Here is a 14624-nt window from a genome sequence, read left to right as displayed (position 1 = left end):
GGCTTTTGAGGGCGCCCCTATTTCTATCTCGGCAGTTGGTTTGGTCCGCCGGCTCTGAGCTAAGAGGCGAAAGAGTATGCTAAGAGCTTTAGAAGACGAGCGGCGTTAGCTGCTGGTAGCTGTGAGAACAGAGGAGCAGCGCCATCTAGTGGTTGGAAGGGAGTAGGTAACCCTTATTTTTTTAGATACAGTTCATTACTGGCGTTCTTCAACCTTTGGTTGCCAGATGTTGCTGCGCTACAACCCCAGTTACCGCTGGCAGTTGACTAGGGAGTTGTGGGCCAACAACGTCTGTGCGAAACTGTACACCCAGAAGACAGAACGGAGTGGCTGGTTAGGAGTAATGCAGCTAGGGCTTCTTTGCATCCATCCATTCATAGATGGCTCTTTGATCTTCAGTTAATGTAAAATAAATAATAATAATAATAATAAAATAATAATAATAATAATAATAATAATAATAATAATAATAATAATAATAATAATAATAATAATAATAATAAATAATTTATTATTTATACCCCACCCATCTGGCTGAGTTTCCCCAGCCACTCTGAGCGGCTCCCAACCAAGTGTTAAAAACAATACAGCATTAAATACTAAAAACTTCCCTAAACAGGGCTGCCTTCAGATGACTTTTAAAGATAGGATAGCTGCTTATTTCCTTCACATCTGAAGGGACGGTGTTCCACAAGGTGGGCGCCACTACCGGGAAGGAGCTCTGTCTGGTTCCCTGTAACCTCACTTCTCGCAATGAGGGAGCCGCCAAATGTAAAGGAGGAGAGGGTTTTATTTTTATTTTTTAAGAAAGTCATGGGAATGCATTGCAAACAGTTTCAAATAAGAAACATGTTCTCTGCTCCATCAATAACATTGATTCCAACTCAGTGTTGGATTTCAATGTCCCACCTCAGTCAGAGCTTGTTGTCATCTGTATGTTGCTTCTTTCACCCATTGGATTCATGTGGCTGTTAGATAGCACAGGGATAAATAAAACAGAACTCTAGAGCAGAAAACCCGTGAGGCAGAGCAATAGTTCGTCATCTAAGGTCTGCCCATCAGCAGAGCCACTGAAGCATGGTGCATCCCACGTTCATCCTAGACAGGTGATCCTGAATGATATTGTGGTCAATCTCTGAAGGCCACTGAAAGATCTAGTAAGAAGCAACAGGGATACGTACCTTAGCCTGCCCCCCTAAAGAGCTTCATGGCAACCAAGATTAAGACAGTTTCAATTCCAAACCTGGGCTTGAAACCACATTGAAATTGATACAAATGACTGCCCCTTAAACTTCTGGAGCTGACCAGCCACAACCTTGACTCTAGGGACAAATAAGATACAGCACAAGTCAATAGTGTGACAAACCACCCTGGAGCTCCAAGGAGGCACTCAACACTTGCAGTCACACACTCTCCCTATGGTAGCTGTTAATTGTCATCATGGGCAAGGATCAAGTATACAGGTGATAGGCCACATGTCTTGGATCAACCTGCCCATAATGTCATGCTGTCTCAATAGAAAGCCATCCAAATAAAAAGGACCAAATGACATTAAGGAGATGCCCAACATTTGCAGTGCAGTCAACTTGGACTTCCAAGTGAGACACAAGTGATTTTATCCGCAAAGTTCTTGGCAACAATATCAATGGACACCTGAGGGTTCGTTGTACATCCTGCAAGAAGTGCCTCGGGACAATACTGTACAGTAGTACATCGGGTTACATATACTTCAGGTTACAGACACTTCAGGTTACAGACTCCACTAACCCAGAAATAGTACCTTGGGTTAAGAACTTTGCTTCAGAATGAGAACGGAAATCGTGCTCCGGTGGCACAGCGGCAGAGGGAGGCCCCATTAGTTAAAGTGGTGCTTCAGGTTAAGAGCAGTTTCAGCTTAAGAACGGACCTCCAGAACGAATTAAGTTCTTAACCCAAGGTCCCACTGTACTGACAAAGGCTTCTGTTAATGGAAAGGGAGTAAAGTATTTTTTGCTGACTTTTCCTTCCCTGTCTAGTAGGCATGGGGAACCTTTGGCCATCCAGATGCTGTTGAACAACAACTATCATCCCTGGCCATTGGCCATGCTTGCTGGGGCTTATGGGAGATGTAGTTCAGCAACAACTGGAAGGCTAAGGATTCCCCACACCTGCTTTACAGCCTCCTAAATCTGTTGCAGAAAGATTGGGGGCCCCCAGAACAACAGGAGATTGTAAAAGAGGTGAATTTGCAAAAAAATTGTCTCCCTTTTTTATTCATAGAAGCCTTCACTGGCTCAGAGACTCTTCCACTAATGGGAGGACACAGATATGACTCAAGGTAATTCTTTGTCAGATCAAAGAACTTTCTATGAATGGAAGAATACAGTTCAGTACTACCATCACAGCCATGCTAGGGCACTTCAGTTCAGCCTTAATCTATATTCTTTTCACTGAATTTGGCATATTATGTGCTGCCTTTCATGTTCCGCTTCCATCAGGGTTACTGAATGTCCTGCTCAGTACAGCTGAGGCTAATTAGATGATTAAATATCCACATTTAAATAAGAGTGGTGTGTTACTACTCCCTCCCTCAAAAGTGTGAAACACTGATGCATGTTATACTAATTGGAGCTTATTCTGAACAAGTCTTGACTTGATATTGCAATTTACCTGACAGTGCAATTAGTCTAAGATACTTCTCCAGCTTTACTACATCGGTATGAAAGATATTTATGCAAATGGAGAAAGAGCTCAATTTAAATTCCTGCAGTCCAGACCATGTGTTGACTATTTGCTGAACTATTCTTCTAGACTCAACCACCAAGCTTATAATGTTTCAGGTGCTACTGAGAACATACCCACCCACCTTGGACACACAGATTATGAAAGAGAAAAGGGCATGGGAGAGAGCTCCAGCCTTTAATTTGAACTGGCACCGACTTGTCAACATGTTCACCGGGAAGCCCTAGCACACATACACTGTGTGTAGTTAAACAAAATAAAAAAATTCCTTCGAGTAGCACCTTAAAGACCAACTAAGTTTGTTATTGGTATGAACTTTCGTGTGCATGCACACTTCTTCAGACTTCAACAAACATAGTTGGTCTCCAAGGTGCTACTCGAAGGAATTTTTTTATTTTGTTTCGACTACGGCAGACCAACACGGCTACCTACCTGTGTGTAGTGAGAAATGAGGAGGAGCTATGAAGCTAAAGGACAGCCTGTGCATCTTTTGTAAAGGTGATTGATTTGTCTTACTTCATCCGTGCAGACAGGATTGGAAGGTGTTTGTTTCTTGGTGGAAGACACTGGGCAGAAACTGAAACAGGCAGATGAGGAGGTCTAAGAGTGAAGTCTTGCTCCTGTCCATCATAATACTGGACAGATTACTACAGGGTGTTGAGAGGGGTTATTTTTAACTATTGAGAAACAGCGGCTGTAGTCTAGGCCAGAAGTGTTTCCCTTGGTGACCCCACTATGCTGAAAAGTGTGTGTGTGTGTGGCATTTCCTGTCCTTTCCAGAAAATCACTGTGCTGCATGAAAAGGGGTCTAGAACTTTTAAAAATAAATTAAATAAAACCACTTAACTCACTAAAAGATACATTTTTTTAAAAAAAGAATATTAAGGGGAGCCATGCCCATAGTTAAGCAAGGTAGCTAAAGCAATGGTGTCATGTCTTCGGCTGTGACACGTCCCCCTGCTGAGTGACTTGGCTGAGAACTTTGGGAGAAGCAACTATTTGAGGATAGTTGAGGTGAGCAAAGGTGGTCGTTAGTTTGTGGTGGTCGTTTTTGAGAAAGCAAATATGTTTTGAGAAAGCAAGAAAGTTTCTTCATCTAAAGTGTAAGTAGGATTCCTAATTCTTTCTGCATTCTGCTTCTTTTGCTATCCCTCAAGATTTAGAAACATAGGGAACCCATGTCATGGTTAGATTAATTTTAAAGAATTGTCCTCAGGGCCCCCTTAGATGTTTTGAGGGAAATGGCTCGCCTTCTCTCTTGCGGGCATCATCACAAGAAGGGCATATCCCAATTTTGGATGGTCTTTTGACAAGATGCCCTCCTCAGTGGGTTCAACTGCTTGCTGCACTCTCCATGAGAGGTTTCTGAAACCAAGTTCATCTGCCAGGTGCCCCAAATTCAGTGCAGAGTATTTGCTAACAATACTACCACCACCTACAGAGTTGCCAGGCTGCTTATCTGAAAGCAACTACAACACACTCTAAACTACAACAAGCTCTTTTGCTAAAGTTTTACTGCATGCTGTGGGCATGTTTCTGCAAGCATCTGAGATGTCAAGATAAAGCGAGATTGCATATTTCTGTCTCTTGCCAAACTAGGTGAAAGGGCAGCAGTAGACACTTACTTATGGTGGTTGAATTGCAGAAGTAATTACAGAGGGGTGGGGTGAGGTAGAACTTGGTGTACTCTGTAGGGTGGACCAAGAGCCAACAGATGTGCTCCTGAAGCGTGAAGATAAGGCATAAGCAGCACAACTAATCTTAGATTAGCAGAGTACTGCTCTATTCTTTTCACTTTAATGGGAAAGGGAGGATCCTGGCACTTCTTAGCCTGTAACACCTGATGTCACTGTTTTTCAAGTTAATCAGACAAACAATTTGTTAGAGAAGACATCCATTCCACCATTTGAACTAGAAAGAATCAGGAGTATGCTTTTAAAGGTGATCTAATTTTCAGTTCCACACACACCCAATATAGTAATAAAGGCCATGTTCTTCTAAGTGCTTTTGGTCAAACAAGAAGCAGAAATGTTTGTAAATTTTACATAATTTACAGTAAGCAGGACTATAATATAGATGGCGCTTCCTCAAAGCAAGCGAGTATCAAAAGACTGTTAAGGTATCAGAATATTACAGAGCAATTTACAGCTTCCAAATACAGAGTACATACATTAAAAACTTACAAAACAAGACACCAGAGTTAACAGTTTTGATTCAAATAGGGAAAGAGTTGAGGATACATCCTGCGTTTTCTAAATCCATGTCCAAGAGGGATATAAAGCTGCAGCCTGAGTGAAGTAGGGAACTTATTTCTTTAAATCAGGGGTGGGGAGCTGGTGGCTTCACAACTGTTGCTGGACTTCCAGGTCCCATCAGAATGGCCAGGTAATGGGAGTTTTAGTCCAACATATGGAGGGGCATAAGTTCTCCATCCCTGCTTTAAATTGTGGAGCCAAACTTTTTGCAGATATAAGAGCTACAAACAAACAAACAAACACCCCACGCTAGTCAAAGGGTTTTGGTAATGGAGCAGCAATGGGGAAGGACAAAGCCATTGTATGACCTCAGGTTATTTTTGGAGGAGCAGTCTTTTGAATAAGGCAGTTGCTGGGAAGCTCAAATGCATGGTTGCCTATGGGAAACTGAAAGCAGGACCTGAGTGCATCTGGGTGGTTACTGAAAACAGGACGCTGGATTAGATGAGCCTTTGGTCTGATCCAGCAGCGCTTTTCTTAAGTTCTTAACAAGCTTTTTTCAGACCACTGCAGATGTTAACTGTACCACAAGCTCCTCTTATGAGCTACTGGTTTCCTCTTGTTCATGTAGTAAGCTATAGCCCATGATTATTAACAGGCTGAGCACTCTGAATTTGCAAAGAGCTCTCTGCAATAGATGTACACAGAGTTGTGTGTTTATTGTTTCACCATAATTGCAGATAACTCCTGCGAGAGAAAGCAAGAGTTGAAAATCCAGCAGAGCAACTTTAAGGATCCTACAATTTCTTTTTCTTTGGCTTCATTTGGAACATGATTAAGTACTTCAAGTAACACCCCACACCCCATAAATAAATTAGTAATACTCAGTTTCTTTTAAACTACATTTTACCATGCCACACTTTTCAGACAGTGGTTCCCATTGTTATGAACATTTGATGCAATTTCTTAAAAAGGTTTACTCAAATTAAATGCAGAAATATTTATTTTGGTTTCCTTCATTGGTTTTTGGAAATTTTGGTTTATAAAATATAGAAATAGCCAACACTAAGCAAACAATCGAACTCCAATGTAACAAGTGACTTAATACTCTATGAGTATTGGCTGTGCAATTAGGGTACATATGTATGAAATTATACAACTGAGTAGTGCATTACAGTTACACAATCTTTAGTGCAAACTTCATTGTGCTTGTTTACATATATTTAAACAGGAATTTATGACTTGCTATGTGGAAAAACCCTCAAGCATGGATTATTACAAGGCATCTCAATTTCATTCCCCCCACCCAATGAAATACAGGTGCAGATACATGGTAACTGAAATATCTTTCCCCACTTCATGCCTAATGAAAGAATGTCCCATGTTAAACCACATCCCAGTTTCTGGGGTTTTTTGTATATTGGAGATCAGAAAGTGAGAATAGTGTGAAGCAGAAGCCAACTTTGCACAAAGATAATCAAGTTAAAAGTGGCCAAGGTTAAGCCTGCTCTGGCAATCTAGTGGCCAACAATGAATGAGCATGACAGTTAGCCCCAGCACTGGAATTCCAACCACATGCATGCTACAGCATGATGTTGCAATGGCCCAACCATCTCTGGAGCTCATGAAGTCAACATGTATTGCATTGGTAGTTTCATCTAGATTCCTAGGGCATAAGACACACCCAGAAAAGCTTCGAAGGAGTCAACAGGAAACCAAGTAGCCAAGTTTCTGCCAGCGTCCTAAGGGACCTGCCTTTCTCAATGTGCACTAAAAATCTCCATGGGGCAGAAACCACCAGCTGCACAATATACTAAAGACAATAAAATGTGCTAGCAACACACACACACACACATCCCTTTACATGCCTTGGAGAGAGTCACATTTTTGGCTGAGGAAGTCTTAAATAACTTACAAATCACATAGATACCATTTACAGTTTTAAGGCGCATTGAAGAAGTTGTATGTCACCATAAAAAATGGTCTGCAACACAAGTGGACAGTAAGGCAGTGTTCCATTTTCTTCAGTTTTCCTATGTCGAGTACCCCTTTGCGTACAAGTTAATGATTGCACTGTTTCCTTCCCTATATTTGCTGTAGTCAATTTAGAGATATGAAGGTCAATAGCAAATGCCATTCTCTCCAACAGTTTTCCTCAGTTACATTTGTATATTAGCATAGAGTTCTTCTATCTGGGACTTGAAGTATTTGCGTAGCTCTGGTCTCTTTGCCTTTAATGTTGGCGTTAGCAGGCCATTCTCGATAGAGAACATTTCAGGGTGAAGGGTAATGCCTTTGACCTGGAAAGATAAGACAGGAAGTCAGATTTTGCATACTTTTTTCATTAACTAGTATTAACAGCAAAATTGGCATTTTGAAATATATGAGATAATGCTCAGAACAGCTTGTTCTAAGTGATTTATGTTAGGAATACTCAGCAGTATAACTCTGCAAAGTAGGATTTAACAATGAAAACTAAAGGAAAAGTTAGAAAATAAAAAATAAACCAATAAAATATGCCCAGCAGATTATTTTATATTGTTCACAAGCATGCTTGTTGATGAGGCTGAAATTTTTGTAATATTTTGTGGTACCACTGAAGATGATCACTTGGGTTGAAACACACCCAGTTATTATAGCATTTTCTTTGAATTTATTACTATTTGTACATTACAGCATTTGGTTTATTATTGATAAACACAAACACAGTGCTAGGCATATTCCGTTGGTTATATTTTGTCAATTTATATTTTAAACTTTTGATCTTAAAGCTGCTTTCATTACTTGTTTGCAGCATTAGGTTTATTTTGTCTTTGTGATAAAATTACATAACTGACACTCAAGAGGGAAAGAGAAAGACACCTCTATTCTAGTCCCTATTGCAGTAAAAGTGGGATGAAATTAAGATGTATTCTCAAAAATCAGCCCCACAGATTCAAGTTTGTTCTAAAAATAGAGCTTTGATTCACTAATGAACCAGTTAAAGTTTCCAGCTGCAAAACTATGCAAATAAAGCAGTTTAATATGAAATCAAAGTACAAATATTATAGTTGAAACTTCAAAGAGATACTCACCTGTTCAAAGGACTTCAAGCCAAACTCTTTCCCAACTTTCAACAGGTCTTCCAGAATATATTTTTTGATGTCCTATTGGGATTCAGAATAATAAGAGTTATAGAACAATACTGAGAGAAAGTATTTCTGAACTATTTGTGGACCACCTATCAAAAGTGCACGTTTTATTGTGGATATTTATCCACCTTTATCCACCCCTCACCTGCATGTGTTCATTGAAGATCTAAAAGGGGGGAGCTAGCTGTACATGCATAGGCTCCCCCATGAGACTGAATGTTTCAGTAATCCAGGACTCTCAGTTGCTTGAGGGAAACGTATGAGTAGAGTCACCACATCCTTTAGACCGGAGGTGGCTAAGCTTTTGTGGACTGAGGGCCACATTGACCCCTAGTCAACCCTCTAGGCAATGCTAGCCAGAGCACAAAAGCAGACTGCGATGATGTGTAGACATTGTGATGAGGCTAGCAGGTGTAACCCCCCTTCACCTGCCACGCTGTGGTCTCAGGAGCAGAATGGATGCCTGGATGAAGCTTATGAAAAGGGTGGGAAGAAAAGACTTCTCTAAATCACAGATCCAATCCCTTACCTTGCTCCTGCATAGTTCTTCATAGGTGCCTCCCAGTCCTTTTTTCTTGGCCCAGCTACACAAAACATCTGGATCTGGTACTACAATTCCTATTAGGAAAGCCTAAGTAGAAGTAAGGGAGCATGTTAGAAGCTGCCCACTGACAATTCATTTTAGAAGTTTCTCTGAGAACCCCCCACCCCACCCCGCAAAGTACAGTCAAGTAGCAAGCTATGCTACTGTCAATGCTATTGAGGGGTTTGTTGCATCACTGCAGGTAGGAGAAGACACTGTGAAGAGATTCGATTGGCCTTTCAATGACAAAACATAATATTTTTATTTCAGCAGGTTTAAATCTTGGTGCTGAGTTATTAGGTTTGGGTCATCATTTTTAGCTCATTATGATGGTCTCAAATTAGGTTGCCCTTCTTAAAGGTCTCATTGCAGGTTTGAAAATGGGATGTAAATATTTAAATAAATCTGCCCTAAAATTCTAAGGACTTCACATTTAAGACTCAACATTTATGGAAGAATGTTTCCCGGCATAGATTAGACATTCATCAAGCCTGGCTTGTATCAGGTAGCCTAAATGTACACATTAGTACTACCACAGAAATAAATATCTTTTAAAAAATAGGCTTTTCCCAAATAAGCAATATCACTTTTTATATTTTACAAACAGCTCTTTGCTAGTCTAACCTGTCCAGAAGTAAGCATTTTATCTAACTGTAAATAAAATCCACTAACTACTAAAAAAAATTATGCTTACATGCTCCATTTAGAAGGCAATTTCTAATAGACATTTAAGGTAAACATACCTGCAAACTTTCACCATAGACAAATATCTGGGCAACAGGCTCACTCCTCATATAAACATTCTCTATTTTTTCTGGTGCAATATATTCTCCTTGTGCAAGTTTGAATATATGTTTTTTTCTGTCAATTATCTTCAGTGTACCATTCTGTAACACAATAATAATAGTTAGCTTACTCCTAAAAACTGTTCACGTAATGAATTCAGGACCACATTGCTCCATGAACAATAACACAAGTGCTAGCAGAAGACTCAATAGAAGGAATAGTTCACAGTAGCATTTGACCTTGCTCATTATCTTTGAATCATCTCTCTCTCTCTCTCTCTCTCTCTCTCTCTCTCTGTGATTTATGCCTACATTAGAACAAACAGTTCGAATGTATCAGCTATGAGCATGTTACAAACGTCAAATAAATCAATCAAAGATTCATTCATTTACATTCATTGCATAATACACTGTCCCAACTTTGTCAACAGTGATGGGATGAATGCCTCAGACTACTTAGAACGCATTCCCAGGTTCTCCTGGTAAAGAGGCCTCAGCTGCTACAGTGGTATATTGTCGCCCTCCTCCATTTGTTGGCTGGGTACTAAATGTTCTGGGCTGCTTAATCATCTGTCTTGGGGAAGAGTCTGAAATGCCTGGCATTCTATGTATTAAGGTTGGTATCCCAGGAGAGATACTATGCAACTTAGCTTTGCAGTTTGAACCCTTTCAGGTATACTGTGCAGCTGTGTTCTGGTGGCAGCACACTCTATTACAACAATTTGCTGCAGTTTATCCACTGTAGCAGTCAGGACCTCCTGGAGGTGCAGTTGCTTTGACTGATCCACCTCTTCCTGCCCCCACAGGTTGCAGGTAATCAGAGGGTTGCACTGCTAAATCCATGGACATATTCATCCATTCCTCATCTTGTTGATATATCGATCCACAGCTGGGCCTTTCTACTAGTTGTCTAACAGCTGCAGATGGCATGCCAACATAAAGAAATGTAGTAATTGTGGTAATACGAAATTTGCATTGTCTTAACTCCACTGAAAGGCCAGCTTCTATATCACAATCCTGATGGTGGTGTTGACTGACCCTTAAGGTAAGTATAGTAGCTGGAAGAAACGGTCTGCGTTCAAGTCAGAATGAAACTAAAGGTAAAGGTACCCCTGCCCGTTCGGGCCAGTCTTGCCAGACTCTAGGGTTGTGCGCTCATCTCACTCTATAGGCCGGGAGCCAGCGCTGTCTGCAGACACTTCCGGGTCACGTGGCCAGTGTGACAAGCTGCATCTGGCGAGCCAGCGTAGCACACGGAACGCCATTTACCTTCCCGCTGGTAAGCAGTCCCTATTTATCTACTTGCACCTGGAGGTGCTTTCAAACTGCTAGGTTGGCAGGCGCTGGGACCGAACGACAGGAGCGCACCCTGCCGCGGGGATTCGAACCGCCGACCATGTGATCAGCAAGTCCTAGGCGCTGAGGCTTTAACCCACAGCGCCACCCGCGTCCCTCCTTGAATGAAACTAGTTCAGTATTAAAAAAGGGACATAGTCTCTAGAATGTGCATTGCTGTCACCAGTGTTGTTTATTCTCAGATTCCTCTTGTCTAATTAGAAGCTTCACATTTCTGGCATCTGTTGCTGTTCCCTTTATTTTACTATTTCCCTCTTTTCCATCCCTTGTAGAATTAAACCAAGTAGTCACTACTCCAGTCTGAATGCTGTGTCTGTCACTAACTTGGGTTGTTGTTTTTTGTAATTAACTTCATATTATTCAGTGCTTTGGCTTGCCATCTTGATGACACTTGTACAACAGGCAATTTGATCTACACATGCAGACAAGGACATGCTTAAGTTACTTCTAAAGGCTTAGCAGTATGATGCTGCATCAAATCACACAGACTTTTTTTTTGTGAGTGAAGCTTAAGAGAACATTGGGTTGTTTTCCACTAAGTCCTACTTGGAACAGACCCATAAAAATCAATGGATTACATTGTGTTGTCGTTTAGTCGTGTCCGACTCTTTGTGACCCCATGGAATCAGAGCACGCCAGGCACTCCTGTCTTCCACTGGCTCCCCCAGTTTGGTCAAACTCATGCTGGTAGCTACGAGAACACTGTCCAACCATCTCGTCCTCTGTCATCCCCTTCTCCTTGTGCCCTCCATCTTTCCCAACATCAGGGTCTTTTCCAGGGAGTCTTCTCTTCTCATGAGGTGGCCAAAGTATTGGAGTCTCAGCTTCAGGATCTGTCCTTCCAGTGAGCACTCAGGGCTGATTTCCTTAAGAATGGATAGGTTTGATCTTCTTGCAGTCCATGGGACTCTCAAGAGTCTCCTCCAGTACCATAATTCAAAAGCATCAATGGACTACAATAGTTGTGACAATTAACTTAAATGGGTCTACTCTGAGTAGGATTAGCAATCCATCGTTCTTACTAACTTGCATTAATTTTTGCATTTTAATTGGTTTCTGATTAAAGGACTGAAGCAGCCCTCTGGTACCTTTCTTTCCCATTCCAACCTGAAACACTCTTAAAGGAGGATAAAGTATGTTTGTGAAGTTCAAAAAGAATGCAAAGAGGAAAGAAGATATGTAGGGCAATGGAAAGACTGGACATCTCTATCTGTGGAATTAAAGCAATGGCAAGCTATCTTGATATTTGTTCTTATGTCTCAAAATGCTCGATTCACAGGTTTACTTACTGGTAACCATTTCCCGATATCTCCGGTGTGTACCCAGCCATCTTTGTCAAGAACTTCTGCAGTCTTTTCAGGTTCCTTCAGATAGCCTAGGAACACATTTGGCCCTTTTACGCAAACCTGAAATAGAATGGAATACACGCTCTGTAAAAAAATCTGCAGGACAGGTTTGTCCTATTAAGTGCTTCGGTGTTAGGATGGAGTGGGAGTAAAGCTCATTTAGTGTAGCCAGTGCATCTCACTCAAGAGCTGTTCTCTCTAATCTCATGCTTTAGTGGTATTACCAGAGCATTTGTCTCTGTATGACAAACTGCATTGACCGAGATCACAATCCGAGGTCATTAAACTGAATGAGGTTTTTTATGGTTTCTTTGGATATAGATTGTATTTATTTTTAAACAATGGGTACAATTTGAGACGTAGGACTCCTGGCATAGGCCCATTCCTTGGATTTAGAGTGCTACTTACCTCACCCTCTCCTTTGGCAGCAAAATAATTCATTTCTTCAACGTCAACAAGCTTTACAATGTTGCAAGGCATTGGGGCACCAACGTGACCTATTTGTTGGATAAATAATGTCTTTAAGCATGTGGCAATAGTACTCGCTTTATAACTGTAGCTCTACATAAGCAGAAGTGGCGTCATTCAGACTGCAGTCTTTATTGTTTTCTCATGGTCCCAAGCCTGAGTTTTGAATGTTTCAAAGGGTACTTTGACCTCAGCTTTTTAAAGTTGTATTAAGGCTCCCAGCCATCACACTGATGAAAAGAAACTCTTCTAGAGTCAACTCATACATACCAAATTTGTTCATGGTCATTGACTATAGAGAGAGATCCATGTGACCTAAATGATACACTGGAAACTGCAGTGTATGATATTGCTTCAGTGATGGCATTGCTGTATCTGTATGTAATGCCCAGTGCTTTGTTACCACAATGCCTTATTTGCGTTACACAGGGCTTTCCATGTATGCATTTGCATCCAAGGCTTACTTTCATTAAAGTAGCTAGATCTGTGATTAGCTACTGTGTTCGTCTGGTCTTATCAAAATAACCAGTGGGAACCCGACTTGAGTTCAAGTGTAGCCAGGCAAGCTGGTACTTAGTGCGTAAATGTTATTTTTATTTTGTTTATTAAATTAGTATACTGCACTTCATCCTTAGATCTCAGAGTGGTTAACAACATAAATATATAAGATTTAAAAAACACAAAATACATTGGAAAACAAGGACAAAAACAACAAATAAATAAAACCCCTCCCCTTCCCACAAACACATTTAAAAAGGAATAGGATGTTAATCAGCCAAAGGTGTGGGGCCTAAAAGTGTATCATGAAGGCACCAGCCGAACCTCCTTGGGGAGAGCATTCCACTAACAGGGAGCCATTGAAGAAAAGGCCTTTTCTTGCATTGCTACCCTCAGGACCTCTCAAGGAGGCGGCATACGAAGAAGGACCTCAGAGGATGATCTCAGGGTCTGGGTAGATCAGGCTTCCTCAGCCTTGGCCCTCCAGATGTTTTGAGACTACAATTCCCATAATCCCTGACCACTGGTCCTGCTAGCTAGGGATCATGGGAGTTGTAGGCCAAAAACATCTGGAGGGCCAGGGTGAGGAAGCCTGGGTTAGGTTCATATGGAGAGATTTGGTCCTTGAGGTATTGTGGTCCTGAGCCATTTAAGGCTTTATAGGTCAAAAACAATACTTTGAACTGGGCCTGGAAACTAATTGGCAGCCAATGTAGTCAAGCAAGGAACGGAGTAATATGAAGATGGCTGGTTCTGCTATCATGAACTTCCACAGCTAATCTCCACCAGATATATGGAATATACTATCAATTCCAGTCTAATATGGAAATGAAATGCAAATTGAAAAGCTCCACCCTCTGTGGGATTGCACAGAGCAAAACAGCAAGACTCCCTTTATTTCCAGAACACCAGATATGTGGACCACTACTGGAAGCAATACAATTTTCCTTTCCTTGCACTAACAATCCATAAACTTCTTTGGAAGGCTCACTTCATGCTTGAGTTACCATGCCATCTTTTTAACAACGTTTCAAGAAAGAACACAGAAGCCCTACCAGCGGTCCAGTCACCAGGAACTGTTAGGGAACATCCAGCTGTGCATTCTGTCTGTCCATAGCCTTCATAAAACTGTTAAACAGAGTATAGAAATTAGCCATTGGAGCTTTTATAGACCCTCTCCTATTCTGTTGTTCCTTTAACACAAAAAAACCCAGAACTGTAGGCAATGTGCAGGCTAAGCTTTTACAAAAACCCTGTACGAATGTAGGATTCATTTTTGCTAAGCCACCCATGGTCTCTCTACCCTCCTGCACTACCAATATTTTCAGTAAGAATTCCAACATATGCAATCATTCCTACAGAACTGTCTTTAGTGAGTAATCACAAGTCTCATAGCTTTTGTTATAACATTTGAACAAAATCCCATCTGCTTTCAATTTGGAACGTTTTCTGAAATACATTCTTGCAGTTTTAATAATAAACATTAGCATCCAGCCCCTAGACTAACATTATACCTACAGGCCAAACACACTGAATTGTGG

The 14624-nt window shown here is 41.1% G+C and overlaps 2 protein-coding genes across 5 annotated transcripts in view; one reads left to right on the top strand and one right to left on the bottom strand.

Moving 5' to 3' along the window:
* The first annotated feature begins 81 nt into the window (after positions 1–81).
* HELT (helt bHLH transcription factor) overlaps positions 82–14624 on the top strand; it is a 132801-nt gene continuing 118258 nt past the window's right edge. Inside the window, exon 1 of the mRNA XM_081209104.1 lies at positions 82–162. The gene's annotated coding sequence lies outside the window, so the exon portion shown is untranslated. The remainder of the gene's footprint in view (positions 163–14624) is intronic.
* ACSL1 (acyl-CoA synthetase long chain family member 1) overlaps positions 5902–14624 on the bottom strand; it is a 45843-nt gene continuing 37120 nt past the window's right edge. For all 4 annotated transcript variants that reach the window (XM_081208861.1, XM_081208860.1, XM_081208858.1 and 1 more), the window contains exons 15-21: positions 14139–14211; positions 12526–12614; positions 12061–12177; positions 9374–9517; positions 8577–8678; positions 7991–8062; positions 5902–7216 (exon numbers count right to left, since the gene is read on the bottom strand). In XM_081208861.1, the coding sequence (XP_081064987.1) occupies positions 7076–7216; positions 7991–8062; positions 8577–8678; positions 9374–9517; positions 12061–12177; positions 12526–12614; positions 14139–14211 (738 nt within the window). In that variant the 3' untranslated portion in view covers positions 5902–7075. The remainder of the gene's footprint in view (positions 7217–7990; positions 8063–8576; positions 8679–9373; positions 9518–12060; positions 12178–12525; positions 12615–14138; positions 14212–14624) is intronic.

The sequence above is a fragment of the Podarcis bocagei genome, assembly GCF_964188305.1.
Source record: "Podarcis bocagei genome assembly, chromosome: 9".
NCBI classification, from domain to species: domain Eukaryota; kingdom Metazoa; phylum Chordata; class Lepidosauria; order Squamata; family Lacertidae; genus Podarcis; species Podarcis bocagei.
The sequence above is the reverse complement of the archived record's forward strand: the minus strand, read 5'-3'. Positions and strand labels throughout refer to the sequence as shown.